This window comes from Lepus europaeus, chromosome 12 (genome assembly GCF_033115175.1).
Source record: "Lepus europaeus isolate LE1 chromosome 12, mLepTim1.pri, whole genome shotgun sequence".
NCBI lineage: Eukaryota > Metazoa > Chordata > Mammalia > Lagomorpha > Leporidae > Lepus > Lepus europaeus.
Window position 1 is genome coordinate 83771349 of NC_084838.1, and position 14299 is coordinate 83785647.

Sequence of the window (14299 nt, forward strand, 5' to 3'; positions counted from 1 at the left end):
CTAGTGGCCACTAGTGAGTAGCTGAGTAAAACACATTTACCTTCATTTTTCTGCCAGTCACTTGCCTTGAGTGCCCATGGGTGCTACTGCGCCAGACTCAACAGAGTATAGAGGCTCATGGGAAGTACTAGCCATGCCCAGAATAACTGAGTATGGAATTCAGAGCCTTGCCTCTTAAAGAAAGAGGCAAGCTAAATAAGAACCTGGTTAAATTCTCTTTGAGTTTTATGAAAATACATGTTTTGGGGAACATTTGAGAATTACTTCCAGGTAACATGGGGTGGGGAGTGGAAGTGCTGTTTGCAGGTAGTGTTAAGAAAACAGGAAGTAGAAAATGCAAACAAGTGTGACCATGACAACTCCAAAGATCAAGGAAAATGTGGATATAGGGGACTTCAAGAAGTTCATGGAAAACAGAATTAGGAGACAAGTTTATTTTGGTGCAAAAAAAATTGAAGTCCATATATAGTTTTTTGATAATGCACATTTTCCATGAACTTTTCAAAGACTCCTTGTATGTCTCAGGATGTTATTCTCCTTTTTGAAAATAAAGACATAAATTTGGAACCATCCCATCTTTAAACAAACTCTGTGTTCCCTTTGAGCTCACCTCTGAAATTCATGGCAGATGTTGGTCAAATCCCAGCAGGTAGACATATGGAATGCCATGTATCTTCTATGTTTAAGAAATGTCCTATATTTTTATTTTTTTAATATCCCTGCTTAAACACTTACAATTTGTGCCTATAGTTCTTGACTTCTGAATCACTAAACAGAGATCTTCTAAATGCTTTGAGTAAGTAGGAGGACAGGATATACCCTTAAGGCTGATCCAGTCCTCCCAGAAATCAGTGTGTTTCAATTTTTCCCAGAACTCTAAATACCCCTCTGGTGATTACAAAGCAGCAAAATACCAGTTGGATATATATTTGGATAGGGTGAACTCCTGAAAAACAGTTTAATAAGATGTTCTCTACAAAGATTGCAAGAATGACTATACCGCAAAAAAAAAAAAAAAAAAAAAAAAAAAGTGGAGGAGGAGAATGATACCAACTAAAAATACTGTTACAGGTTTGTGGGCATTACAAGCTTGATGTTGTTGCATACGGTATGTCTACTCACATATTTAATAGGAGGCTACCTGTGTAACTATATAGCTAATGCAACATGTGTTTGTGAGAGGGCATTTTTAGTAGTTTCCACCTGGATTTTTTTTTTTTTTTGCTTTAGTTCCATCTTTTCCAACATGTTGGTACTTATCAACTTGCTTTGAGAATGAAATGTGAAGGAAAATGGCAGAAGGAGATAAATTTTAACACAAGAAAAGCCTTTTCCACCAAACAATTTCATTTCAGAAGATTCATATCTAAATGGAAATCCACACTTCTGTTGGTGAGTTAGCTACACCAGTCCTAACACCATGATGACACCATGATTCAAACTCAGCACAAGAAAAAGACAAAGTTAGTTAAAACACACAATAGACATATGTAATACAACTTAAAAACAAGTAAGACAGCTTCCTAAAGCATTTCTCTAAAAGCTGTCCGGCTTCAGGATGTTAGAATAATTTCAGGACCATGACTTCTCAGTCCTTTGACTTTGTTTTTCTATTTTCTGGAGAATTCCTAGCAAATTTTTTAAATTTAGGAAATACTGAGGTTTATAAATAGTACTCCTGAAGTCATTTTCAATGGGAATTCAGGTCACTGTATAAATGTTATCTGTGTTTGGCATGCTGTATTGCCACCTTCACTCAAGTTCATTTTACCAAAGGTATACTTAGGGATCATCACTGCTTATAAGGAACGTCTCTTTATATAAAAATTACTGAAATTTACAAATGAAAATGGCTCTTTGTCCTTCGGAGTAGGTGAGCTGTAGGAAGGGAAATAGAGGCAAAAAGGAAAAAAAAAAAATAGGGGGAGAGATGATTTCAGGAAGGAAATAGAAAAAAAATTCTACTTGAAAGCTTTTCTCCTAAATTAAGAGCTGGTCTCCTTGCTGTCGGGCTTTAGAGGTATTTCAGGCAAAGCACAACAACTAGAATGAGTAAGAGACTTTGCTTTGTGTCCCTCCTCAATAACTCCTCAATTTCTTTAAAAACTAAGCAGCTTTTTCCTGATAGCAACAGGATGATTCACAGGAAGTTTGGCTTGAAGACATTTGTTTTGACAGAGTTTCTCCTCCAGGAACGTGAAGTGAACAGGGTGTGTGTGTTGGGGTGTGGGAGCAGTCCCACTGTGGCAGATTCCTGGGACCCTCTGGGGCAAAGATGGCAAACCTTACCTGCAGTGGCACACAGAGGCATGGGAGGGATGGAACACAAGTGTGCTGGCCAGCAAATGGGATGAAGAAAGAAGGAAAGATGTCACAGTCGCAACCAAAACACACACACACACACACACCAGCCTGCAACTCTTCTCCTCATTCTTTTCAGGCTCATTTTTCCAGCAATACTGCAGAGAAGGTTACCTGAATCTCCTACAATGAAATAAGAGAAGTAAAAAAACAAAACAAAACAAAAACAAAACAAAACAAAACAAAAACAAGAAAGGAAACTCCTTGTTAAAATTCATTCTCCATTATTTAAATGCATTTCTCTGCTCCAAGTTCAAAAAAGCCAGTTCCAATCTCAAAGGGAGCCCACGCTGTTGGCTGAAAACCACCCATACCCTTCTTTGCTTTTTGTTTTTAAGGGACGCTGCTCATGGGTTCACATGATGCAAATACTGGTGTTGCAATCACCTTCATTTGATTGATGGTGTAGTTGAGACCCAGAGAAGGTAAGTGTTGTGCCAGGGTCACTGACCAGTAAGTGGCAAAACAGGCTTTTGACCTCATTCTTCTACACTATGTCTAGCGCCTCTAGCCATAGCTCATTTCAGGGTCACTAGAGCTGAAAAGTAAATTGTTTGCTCCAATAGTGCTTTCATGCATCAGTATTTCTAATTGGCACGGACATGGGGCAGGCTTTGGGGATAATTTTGCAACACTGTTGATCACCCCCCCCCATACAGTGTACTACACAGAGCACTGTCCAGTTACCAACTCTCTGTTGATCCAAATGGGAAACATCCTCATAGCAAATGCAAGGCACCAAGATTCATATGGATGGGCAGAGTGAGTGCTGCTCTTAAAATGCTAATCAGAAGCCAGGATGACAAACTCAATAGTAAGAAGCTTTATCATCAAGGTAAAGGAAAGTGGCGTAAGTTTCCAATATGGAAGACTAAGCTTTAGAAAATTCTGGAGTAGCATCTCAATGATCTTTACCTACAGAGTACAAAAGGCGACCAGGGTGCAGGCAAGGGTGGCATCTTGCTAATGTTCCCAAGGAGTGCAGCCACAGGCATGTTCATGCAGGCTAGCGCCTGGAGAAGGCCAAGGCAGAGCTGGGACAGGAAAGACGGCCTTCTCTTGAAAACAAACCAGACAGTCAAACAGACAAAAGTCAAGCACACAACACAGAATGGAGAGGAGCAAATGCCAGAGGGGAGGGGATGGCAGGGGTGGACAGCTCAGCAAACCAGGTTAGCCCTATGATCTCAGGTGAAGTTTTACAAAGTTGTGAGGCAGAAGCAGTGGCTTTGATAATCATTCTTTCCTGACTTGGGCAACAGGCTGATGGACTTAACCCATCCACCCGACCTACCTACCTAATTTCACTAATGCTCAGAGAAGTAGTCTAATCTATTGAACTATTCAGAGAAAATCCAGCCCGTGACAGCAGCAAAGCTGTGAGCCTGTCTTCTTCATGACATAAGGACTCTTTTAGAATGCAGAGGTAGCAATGTGCACAGAGATTCTCACTGGGTGACCTTGATCGACGTGCATGGACCCTTCTGCACTTTTTCTACTCTTTAGAATGAGCACAGGCTACTCTTACAACCAGCCTTTATTCAGTTTAACTTCGTTTTTGTCTCCAAAAAAGCAAGCAAACCAATACTATCTGAAAAGGAGGAGTGATCTTGTGGGGTGATTTGGATTATGTTTCAGTTGTGGGCTTCATGGTAAGAACAAAAGGGATCTTATGGGCACAGTTGCCTGTCATGTTCAGCAAGATCAGACCAGCCTTCATTCTGAAGAGCTGAGCAAAGTTTACTCTTACAGGACACTGCCTGTGCCCCACAGCAGTTATTGCTGGGCCACACTATCATTTCAGGGCCAACAGTGAGGCAGGATACAGAAGGGGCACGGTAGGATACCCACTGGCATCCTCCTTCTCTGTCATGGTAGGGTTCCCTGGGTGCTCTTGATACTTACGTGGAGGCAGCAGTGCATGGGATAGAAGGTGAAAAACCTGCTGACGGAGGGATGTTTGATTGGAATAACAAAGTCCTTCTGCTAGTTAGAAAACAGAAGCTACGAGTTTAACGCAGGGCCAAGACTCTCATTTCCCCATCCTCATTAAGAAAGAAAGAATGCAGAAAGCAACAACAGCACCATCAGCTCACACTGTCTGCAACAGCTGGGTAGCTACCGTGATGCCTCAGGACTTCGGAAAAGCAATGCATGCAGCAGAGAAATCAAAAAGCTGTCGATGCCTTCTGCAGTCAACAACGTTAAATGTGTTGCTTGTGCCCATCTGACTCGTCACGAATCCCAAATTAATCAAGGTCACATATGCTCTCTGAGCCCCCCATAAAGCACTGGAAATACAAAATACACTTTTCTCTTTCCCTTGTCCCTCATGAGACGGGTGGAACTTTTGATTGAGACTGGCTCTTGTTGGGCTTGGATTTAATATGGTTGATAGAAAAGTAAATTTCAGGTGAGGGAGAAGGCTGAGTCTAAAAAGATTTCCTAAGGCTTCTGAGGACAGAAGACTGTTTTGTAATTAGAAGCACCTCTGCTGTAGTGCTCTTGGTGTTATGCACTCTGAAGCATTCAGTCCAACCCTACAAACAACTGACAGGGATTCCACACATATAGTATTAAGTTGGACAACTATGCTTTTGAGAAATTTGCAAAGACTGTGGGGATAGTGTTGTGGCACAGAGAGCTAAGCCACCACACTCCCTCCTGGAGTGCATGCTTTGAGTCCTGTGTACTCCCCTTCTGATCCAGCTTTCTGTTAATGTGTCTGGGAAGGGAGCAGATGATGACGCAAGTTCCTGAGTCCCTGCCAACTTCACGGGAGGCCCTGATAAGGTTCCTGGTCCTGGTTTTGGCCTGGTCCAGCCCTGGCTGTTAAGGCCACAAGGAGAGTGAACCAGTAGACGAAATCTCTTTCTCTTTCTTGCATTCCATCTCTTCCTCTCTTTCTGTCAATATGCCTTTCAAATCAATAAATAAATAGATCTTTTTTTTTTTTTACAAAAATACAGCTGTGTATTGTGTAAAGCATTTTTTACATGGGAAAGTTTTTTTGTCTAGTAGGCTTTCTTTGAACTGAGTATATGCTGTAACAGACTTAGCTGCAGAATTGATAGCAAAACATGGTCTTTGGGATGTCATACCTCAGAGAACTCGAGTTTTACTTTCTAATTCAAAATGCCTGCCCCTTGCCCATGGCCCAGATTTGCACAGAGCTTGACTACCTCCATGAGAAATGACTCTCCTGTAGGGCTCGATGACCTTCATGTCAATCCGCTGCTCTTGTTCTCCAATCACCACTGTCCTCCACAGCCGGTTGTCCTCCCGTTCCTCCTCAGCTGTATATTCTGGAATAGACTCTGACTCTTGGCCAGAATCTTTGTTTGCCATGGAATCTTCTGGAAATTAAGCACAGAGCAGGGCTTAAGGAGCAAGACATCCACAATTGAGGCAACTAAATGCGTAGGTTGCAAGTTCCCTCCTGGACAAGCCAGCTTGATGGAACTCCATGTTTTGGATGACTTCTATGGAACTTAACATCATACTCACTACATTTTGTCTACTCAATAAAGCCTGTTTCTGTTGACTGGTAGAACACCCAGATTCACTGCTAAAGCTGTGCTGAGGGTGGTAATTGGTGCAAGCATGGCTGTCTTGTGTCAATAGTGATCCAATGGAGAATAAACCAGAGCTGGCTCATCTTAAATCATGTGGATTAAAGAATGCCGGTCCTCCTGATGGGGCAAAAGGTTATTTATCAGGCCCATATAATCTTGATTCTCTTAGGCCCTATCTCCTGAGTGTTCATTCTTATAGTGCCTTAGCTTGGCACCATGATGATACTACCAGCCAACACTTCTACTCTAAGCCTCTTATAACGGGGTTGAACCCCCTTTCTTATTGGGAACATATGATGTGTATTATTCCATTTTAAAATATGCTAAAGAAATATTTTAACTGTAAGTGGGAAACAATGTTATAGACCAGAAACACTCTATGGACAAACATTCATAAGACTGCTAGATTTGTGGGTACAAAAGGCAATAAAAAAAGCCAATTTAGCATTCTTTGGGGGAGAAATTTACTTTTGGTCATCCAATAAAGGTAACCATGTTACTTTTTCAAAGAATAAGCAGTGATTGTTTCTACTTTTACTAGAAATATTAGTAGAGTTTAACCACAATTATTCTTTGATCATATAATTTAAAGATTATCTATAACCTTCACTGTAATTGTGAGATATTATCACTGGCTTAGTTTTCATTCATGGGAAAAGACAATTGAATTTATACTGCACTATAACTTGTAGTCTTCCTATGGCAAGTTTATAATCATAATAGCAATATTTTATTATGTACTTATAAAATTAATAATAATAAAATGAATAAGTATCTAACATGTACTGGCATAGCAGTAGATATTAAAATAGACATTATATCGATGCAAAAGCTGACTCCAAAGTAGTTTGCTTCAACTCACAGAGTTAGTAAACACACATATCAAAACCTTTCTTTTTCAACTCTCTTAAGTTATCACATTATACCTTGAATATGTGATTCTTTATCCTATTTATTTTACTAAGAGGCTACGAGTTCCTTTGGCTAAGGAGCTATGTCTGTATCACCTCCATCAACCCACTCCACACTTAGCTTGGAACCTACTCAGAAAACTCAATTAAAACTGAGAAGTTGAGCGATAAATAAAGGAAAGCTTGGACAAGTTCCTAGAAATATGGGTAATCTGTAAGGGAGCCACAACAAAGCCATTATGTTCTGGAAGACTCTGCAATTATACATTCAAATGTGCCTAATTGCATATAACTTAGAGTAGCAAAATGAAGTCCAGTTGGGAAGCAATCATACCCCTTTGTGCCAACATCAATAGCTATCACCACCTACAGAGCACTGGCTCACCCCATCTTCTACTGTGTTTCCCACCAGCACTGGGCAACTTATTGAGGACAGAAAGCAGTAATCTTTGGCTTTGGATTAAGCACTATGTCACTTGTTCAAATCCATCCATCCATCTGGAATTTTTTCTGTTTCTTCCTTCTTACTTAGATTAGGACTCTAGGATGCTAACCTTAGCTCTTTTCCTAGGACCCTATATACCATCTGTGTCTACTCCCTCTGGACTCTAGGCTCTGATATTGATTGTCTTCCAAGGCTCCTTTACACAGGTGCCCTTCTTTGCAATGACCTTGCCACACACCAAACCTTCTTCATTGTGTTCAGTGTTCTCTGGCCTGCTCTAGCTTGACTCCAGTGATGTATTTGGGGTGAGAGTGTGATGATTTTATTTCCTACCAACTTTTATTTAAGTTGCCTCATTGAAAAAAATTATATACCATATTATTTATTCTAGTTATAAAAGTAAAACAGATATCACATGCATATAGTTGACTGATCTTTGACAAAGGAGCAAAAGCAATTCAATGGAGCAAAGATGGTTTTATAAATGGACTGGAACAACTGGACATCCTCATGCGAAAAACTGAATCTGGAGCCAGACCTTCCATCTTTCACAAAAATTAACTCAAAATAGGCCATAGACTTAAATATAAATGCAAAACTATAAAATTTCTAGAGAATAACATAAGAGAAAACCTACTTGATCTTATGTATTATGACAACTATTTATATAAAACACCAAAGGCATGATCTATAAAGTAATTGATGACCTGGACTTCACTAAAATAAAAAAACTTTCATGAAACACAATGTCAAGAGACAAAGACAAACTGCAGACAGAAAATATCTGTAAAACACAAAGCTGACAAAGGACTGTTATCTAAAATATATGAAGAATGCTTAAAACTCAGTAATAAAAAAAATCAGCCAACATAGGAATGGGGAAAAGACCTGAACAGACACCTCATTAAAAAGAGACAGATGGCAGGTAACCATAAAAAGATGTTCAACAGCATGTTTAATTAGGAAATTGCAAATTAAAATGAAAATGAGGTACTACTACATATTTATTAGAATGGCCAAAATCCAAAACACTGACAACACCAAATACTGGTGAGGTTTAGAGCAATAGGCACTCTCATTTGTTACTGGTAGGCATTCAAAATAATACAGCCACTTTGAAAGATATCTTGGCAGTTCCTTATAAAATGAAATATACTCTTATCATAGAACCCAGCAACTGTACTCCTTGGTAATTAGCCACATGTGTTCTAAATGTACATTAACATAAAAACCTGTACATGTAGGTTTATATCAGCTTTATTCATAATTGGCAAGATATAGAAGCAATGAAGATGGCCTTTAGTAGGTGAATGGAAAATTAAAAATGTTATGTACAAACAATGGAATATTATTCAGCACTAAAAAAAATGTATTATCATGCCATAAAAAGACATTGAGAAACCTTAAATAAATAAGTGAAGAAAATCAATCTGAAAGGCTATATATTGTATAATTCCATCTCCATGAGATTCTGAAACAGGCAAAACTAAGGAGTAAAAAACTCAGTGGTGGGGCTGGCACTGTGGTGTAGTGGGTAAAACCATCGCCTGTGGTGCTGGCATCACCTATGAGTGCTGGTTCGGGTCTCAGCTTCTCCACTTCCAATCCAGCTCTCTGCTATGGCCTAGGAAACAGTAGATGGCCCAAGTCCTTGGGCCCCTGTACCTGCATGGAAGACCAAGGAAGAAGGTCCTGGATTTGGATAGGCCCAGCCCTGGCCATTGCAGCCATTTGAGGAGTGAACCAACTGATGTAAGCTCTCTCTGTCTCTGCCTCTCTGTAACTCTGCCTTTCAAATAAATAAATAAATCTGAAAAAAAAATAAAAGACTCAGTGGTTGTCAGGGATTGGAGGGATGAATAGGTGGAGCACAGAGGGTTTTTAGGGCACTGAAACTCTATACTATAACAGCAGATCCATGTCTATAAACATCAAAGGTGAACCTTCATGTAAACTAAGGACTCTGGGTGATAATGATGTGTGTCGTGTCAACGTAGGTTCGTCAAGTGTAACAAATGTACCAGTCTCATGGAAGATGTAGATTGGGAGAGAGGTTGAGCATAGAGGGTGTGGGGCATATACAGAAACTCCATATTTTTACTCAAATTTGCTGTGAACCTAAAACTGCTCTAAATTTTTTTAAAGAGTAAAACACACTAATAAATCTACAAGCAATGCAGCAATTTTTCATAAAAGCAAAAAATCAGTTAAGATCATTCTCACCTTTTACTACTGATATGCATTTCTCTTCCTCTACACACTTTTCCCCAAAATATGATTTTATATATATATATATACATACACATACATACACACACACATAGAGAGTTCTATAATTTACTCCTATCTAATACAGGATTGTATGAGAGAGAGACAGAAAGAGACAGAGAGAGATGGACAGAGAGAGCTACCATACATTGGTTCACTCCCCAAATGCCTGCAGTGGCAACAGCTGGATGGGCTGAAGCAGGGAGCCAGAAATTCAACCCAGATCTTCCACGCCAGTGGCAGGAATCCATTACTTGAGGGATCACTGCTGCCTCCCAGGTCTATATTAGCAGGAAGTTTGTAGTCAGGAGCTAGAGATGGGCATTGAACCCAGACACTACAGTATGAGGTACAGTCATCCCAATCATGACTTAACTGCTAGGCAAAGCTAGCAGTTAAACTCAGAAAATACAGATCCTGCTCATTTTTAAAAGTAGTTTTCAAGTATCCCATTTTACTGTCCATCAATTCCATGGTGATGGAAATTTTGTTTTAGTACATGTTGTTGTCATGGTTCTTTAAAAAGAATTCACTTCAGTAAGCATTTTTAGAACATTGCCTTACCTCATTCGTGCAGATACTGCTAATAGAAGCTTCCTAGCAAAGGAAAGCTGAGTCAACAGGTAAAAATATCTGAAAGTGTTTATGGACATTTTGGCCCTTAAGTATATCATATGCTATGATATTCTTAACATGAGAGTGCCTGTTTCCTTCCATCATCAAGAACACTGGAGGTATCAAAGTTTTTAACCTGGAAAACTAAAGATGAAAATGTCACATGTTGTTTTAATCTTAATGAAGCATTAAAGAAAGTGAGAATTTTTAATGTTCATTGACTTTACAGTTCTCTTATGGACAGGGGAGTATCTGTTAAATCCTTTGCCCATTACAGTTCTTACTCATTTGGTGGAGTTCCTCATAGGGAACTTTGTCATGTTTTGGAATTATTTTTCTTCCTATGCTTAGCTTTTCAGTGTTTGGCTGGGGGTGGACATTTGGCCTGGCAGTTAAGCATGGGTTGGGACACCCACCTACCTCTGGCTCCTCATTGCAGCTTCCTGACAATGCAGACCCTGGGAGGCAGTGGTGATGACTCAGATAATGGGCTCCTGCCAACCATGTGGGAGATCTGTATTTAATTCCTGGCTCCCTGGTTCAGCTGGCTCAGGCCCTGCCATATGGGCTTTGGGAAGTGAACTAATAGATGAGAACATTCTCTGTCCTTCTGTGTCTCTGGGTCTCTCAAATAAAAATAACTAAATATAGGCATTTAGCTATATATGAGTTTATTTAAGGACACTCAAATGTTGCCAAATGGAAATTCAATATTTTCATATAGTTGGCTGTTAATTTTTTCTTTACATTGTTTTGATTATGGCATTGGAGTAAGAAGGGATAGCTCTACCTTAAAGGTAAGTATGTGTTTCTATACACATATGTAAACATTTTCCCAGTTTCTTGTTGAGAACAGCTATATGACTGGGTGTGGGGATCTTTATGAGCTGTTGTGTCTAACGTTTCAGAAAGTATGAACTCATAAATTCTGGGGCTCCTTCTTCCCATCATCTTCTGACTGATATAAACACATTTTTAAAAATTAGTTAAGACTAGAGAAACACCATGTTCTTATAAGGTTTGACTTCTAGTAGTCAACAATGTGAGGTAAAGATAGCTTTACTGGGGCTGGCATTGTGGTCCAATGGGGTTAAGCTGCCACTTGCTATGCCTACATCTCATATGAGTGATGGTTCAAGTCCCAACTACTCTGCTTCCAAAACAGCTTCCTGCTAATGTGCCTGGGAAAGCAGTGGAAGATGGTCCCAGTGCTTGAATTCCAGTCACTCATGTGGAAGACCCAGGTAGACTCCTTGGCTCCTGGCTTCAGCATGGCCTAGTCCCAGCCATTGTAGCCATTTGGGGAATGAACCAGCAGATGGAAGATCCATCTCTCTCTCCCACTCCCCACTTCCTCTCTCCCTCTCTCTCTCTGTCACTCTGCCTTTCAAATAAATAAATCTTTTTTAAAAATAGCTTTACTGACTCCCTGGAATTAGCAACATCCTCCTAATTAAAAAAAAATTCTATTATAAATTATCACAACAATGAGCTTTCTCTCTGGAGACTGAATAAAATACGTAAGCCCTCATACACAGAGGAGAGGTCAACTTGAACCTTCCCTTTGTCTTTTTGAGGTGACTTAGCACACAGGTTCTTGAATGTTCTATACTACACAGACCACAGTGGAGAGTCCACTGTGGTGTAGACTAACTAGAGACAGTGTCAGCTGTGGTCTTACAGCAGGAACACACATTTGTGAAAGTTGGCCAGCTTTCTTTATCATGCTCTTGCACTGATGATGTGAATATCCTTAGAAGATATAATGTTTGAAATGTTCCTTGTTATAGCAAAAACACCCTGTATAGAGTTGTCTTTAAAATTATTTTGGTGACAAATAGCAGATAAGCAATTGAGTGTAAAACCGTAGCATACTGGGGCCAGTGTGGTGGTGTAGCTAGTAAAGCCGATGCCTGCAGTACCGGCATCCCATATGGGCACTGGTTTGAGTCTCAGCTACTCCACTTCTGATCCAGCTCTCTGCTATGGTCTGGGAAAACAGTAGAAGATGACCCAAGTTCTTGGGCCCCTGCACTCACGTAGGAGCCTGGGAAGAAGCTCCTGGCTCCTGGCTTCAGATTGGCGCAACTCTGGCCATTGCAGCCAACTGGGGAGTGAACCATCGGATGGAAGACCTCTTTCTTTCTCTATTTCTCTGCCTCTGCCTCTCTGTAACTCTTTCAAACAAATAAATCTTAAGAAAAAAAAAAACCTCAAAATACAAATCATACAAAGAAATATCTTTCTTTTGTATACCACCATTGTGATGCAAGGCTGCTTGTGGATGAAATAAAGGAAGCTCAACACTTGATTAATTTATATGCAGAGTTTTAAAACACGGAATTGATTTTTTTTTTATGTTTGCTGAAATCTTAACTGTCAGTACTTCAGAAAATGACTCTATTGGAGGTAGAGTCTTTTTTTTTAACTTTTATTTAATGAATATAAATTTCCAAAGTACAGCTTATGGACTACAATGGCTTCCCCCCCATAACTTCCCTCCCACCCGCAACCCTCCCCTTTCCTGCTCCCTCTTCCATTCACATCAAGATTCATTTTCAATTCTCTTTATATACAGAAGATCAGTTTAGCATATATTAAGTAAAGATTTCAACAGTTTGCACCCACATAGAAACATAAAGTGAAAAATACTGTTTGAGTACTAGTTATAGCATTAAATCACAACGTACAGCACATTAGGACAGAGATCCTACATGAGGAGTAAGTGCACAGTGACTCCTGTTGTTAACAAATTGACACTCTTATTTATGGCATCAGTAATCCCCCTAGACTCTAGTCATGAGTTGCCAAGGCTATGGAAGCCTTTTGAGTTCACCAACTTTGATCATATTTAGACAAGGTCGTAGTCAAAGTGGAAGTTCTCTCCTCCCTTCAGAGAAAGGTACCTCCTTCTTTGATGACCTGTTCTTTCCACTGGGATCTCACTCGCAGAGATTTTTCATTTAGTTCATTTTTTTTTTTTTTTTTGACAGAGTGTCTTGGCTTTCCATGCCTGAAATGCTCTCATGGGCTTTTCAGTCAGATCTGCATGCTGATTCTGAGGCCAGAGTGGTGTTTAGGACATCTGCCATCCTATGAGTCTGCTGTGTATCTCACTTCCCAAAAACATGGAATTGATCTTATAAGCTGATTGCTTATAGGTTGTGAAAATAACAGAAGACCTTTAGTGGGGAAGTTGAATGAAATGGAAACAATTTGGGGGGTGCCTTATGAGCCCAGAAAACTAGCCATAATTATGGGTTAATTTTACAAAAGGTAGTTTAGACAAGGTTTCCAAACATCATGTGAGAGTCCCAGAAGGAAATATATATGATCACATGAGCGTTTCTTGTAACATTCTTAGCAGAAATATTCAGGCTTAAATTCTTTATCATTTTCATTTTCCTTATAAATGCCTTTGCTGATATCCAAATTATGGTAAAAATTACTTTGCAGTTGGTTTGGAAAATAGAAATAGATTGGGGCCTGCGCCGTGGCTCACTTGGTTAATCCTCTGCCTTCGGCGCCGGCATCCCATATGGGAGCCCGGTTCTAGTCCCGGCTGCTCCTCTTCCAGTCCAGCTCTCTGCTGTGGCCCGGGAGTGCAGTGGAGGATGGCCCAAGTGCTTGGGCCCCTGCACCCACATGGGAGACCAGGAGAAGCACCTGGCTCCTGGCTTCTGGCCAGCGCTGCACCGGCCGTAGCGGCCATTAGGGGAGTGAACCAATGGAAGGAAGACCTTTTTCTCTCTCTCACTGTCTATAACTACCTGTCAAATACATTAAAAAAAATAAAATAAAATCATCCCTTTGGTCAGAGAAGGAGTACTTTAATAATAAAAAAAAGAAAATAGAAATAGATCATTATTTTTGTCTTTTGTATATATTTAAGATTCTAGGTTTAGTATAATAAAGCATTTTTTAAAAACCCACAAAAACAAAATTCTCAGATCTACTATGGATTACTGACCTCTGAAGTCCTTTACAAACTACACATTTCTGAAGTATTGGCATGTTGTTTACAACATATCAAAGAAAAGCAACTCTTAATTATATTGGTCCCTTAAGTTAAGTTTCCCAACTGTTTGGATGTGACTATTAAAGAAAAACACTGTTTAGAAGTG

At 39.9% G+C, this 14299-nt stretch overlaps 1 protein-coding gene across 4 annotated transcripts in view; it reads right to left on the minus strand.

Annotated features, from left to right (window-relative positions):
- PRUNE2 (prune homolog 2 with BCH domain) overlaps window positions 1-14299 on the minus strand; it is a 305278-nt gene that overhangs the window by 23623 nt on the left and 267356 nt on the right. For 2 of the 4 annotated variants that reach the window (XM_062208436.1, XM_062208437.1), the window contains exons 12-13: window positions 5544-5717; window positions 2290-2334 (exon numbers count right to left, since the gene is read on the minus strand). In XM_062208436.1, coding sequence (XP_062064420.1) covers window positions 2290-2334; window positions 5544-5717 — 219 coding nt within the window. Of the gene's footprint in view, window positions 1-1730; window positions 2485-5543; window positions 5718-14299 lie in introns of those variants that run through there. The other 2 variants (XM_062208439.1, XM_062208438.1) reach the window with 2 other exon arrangements.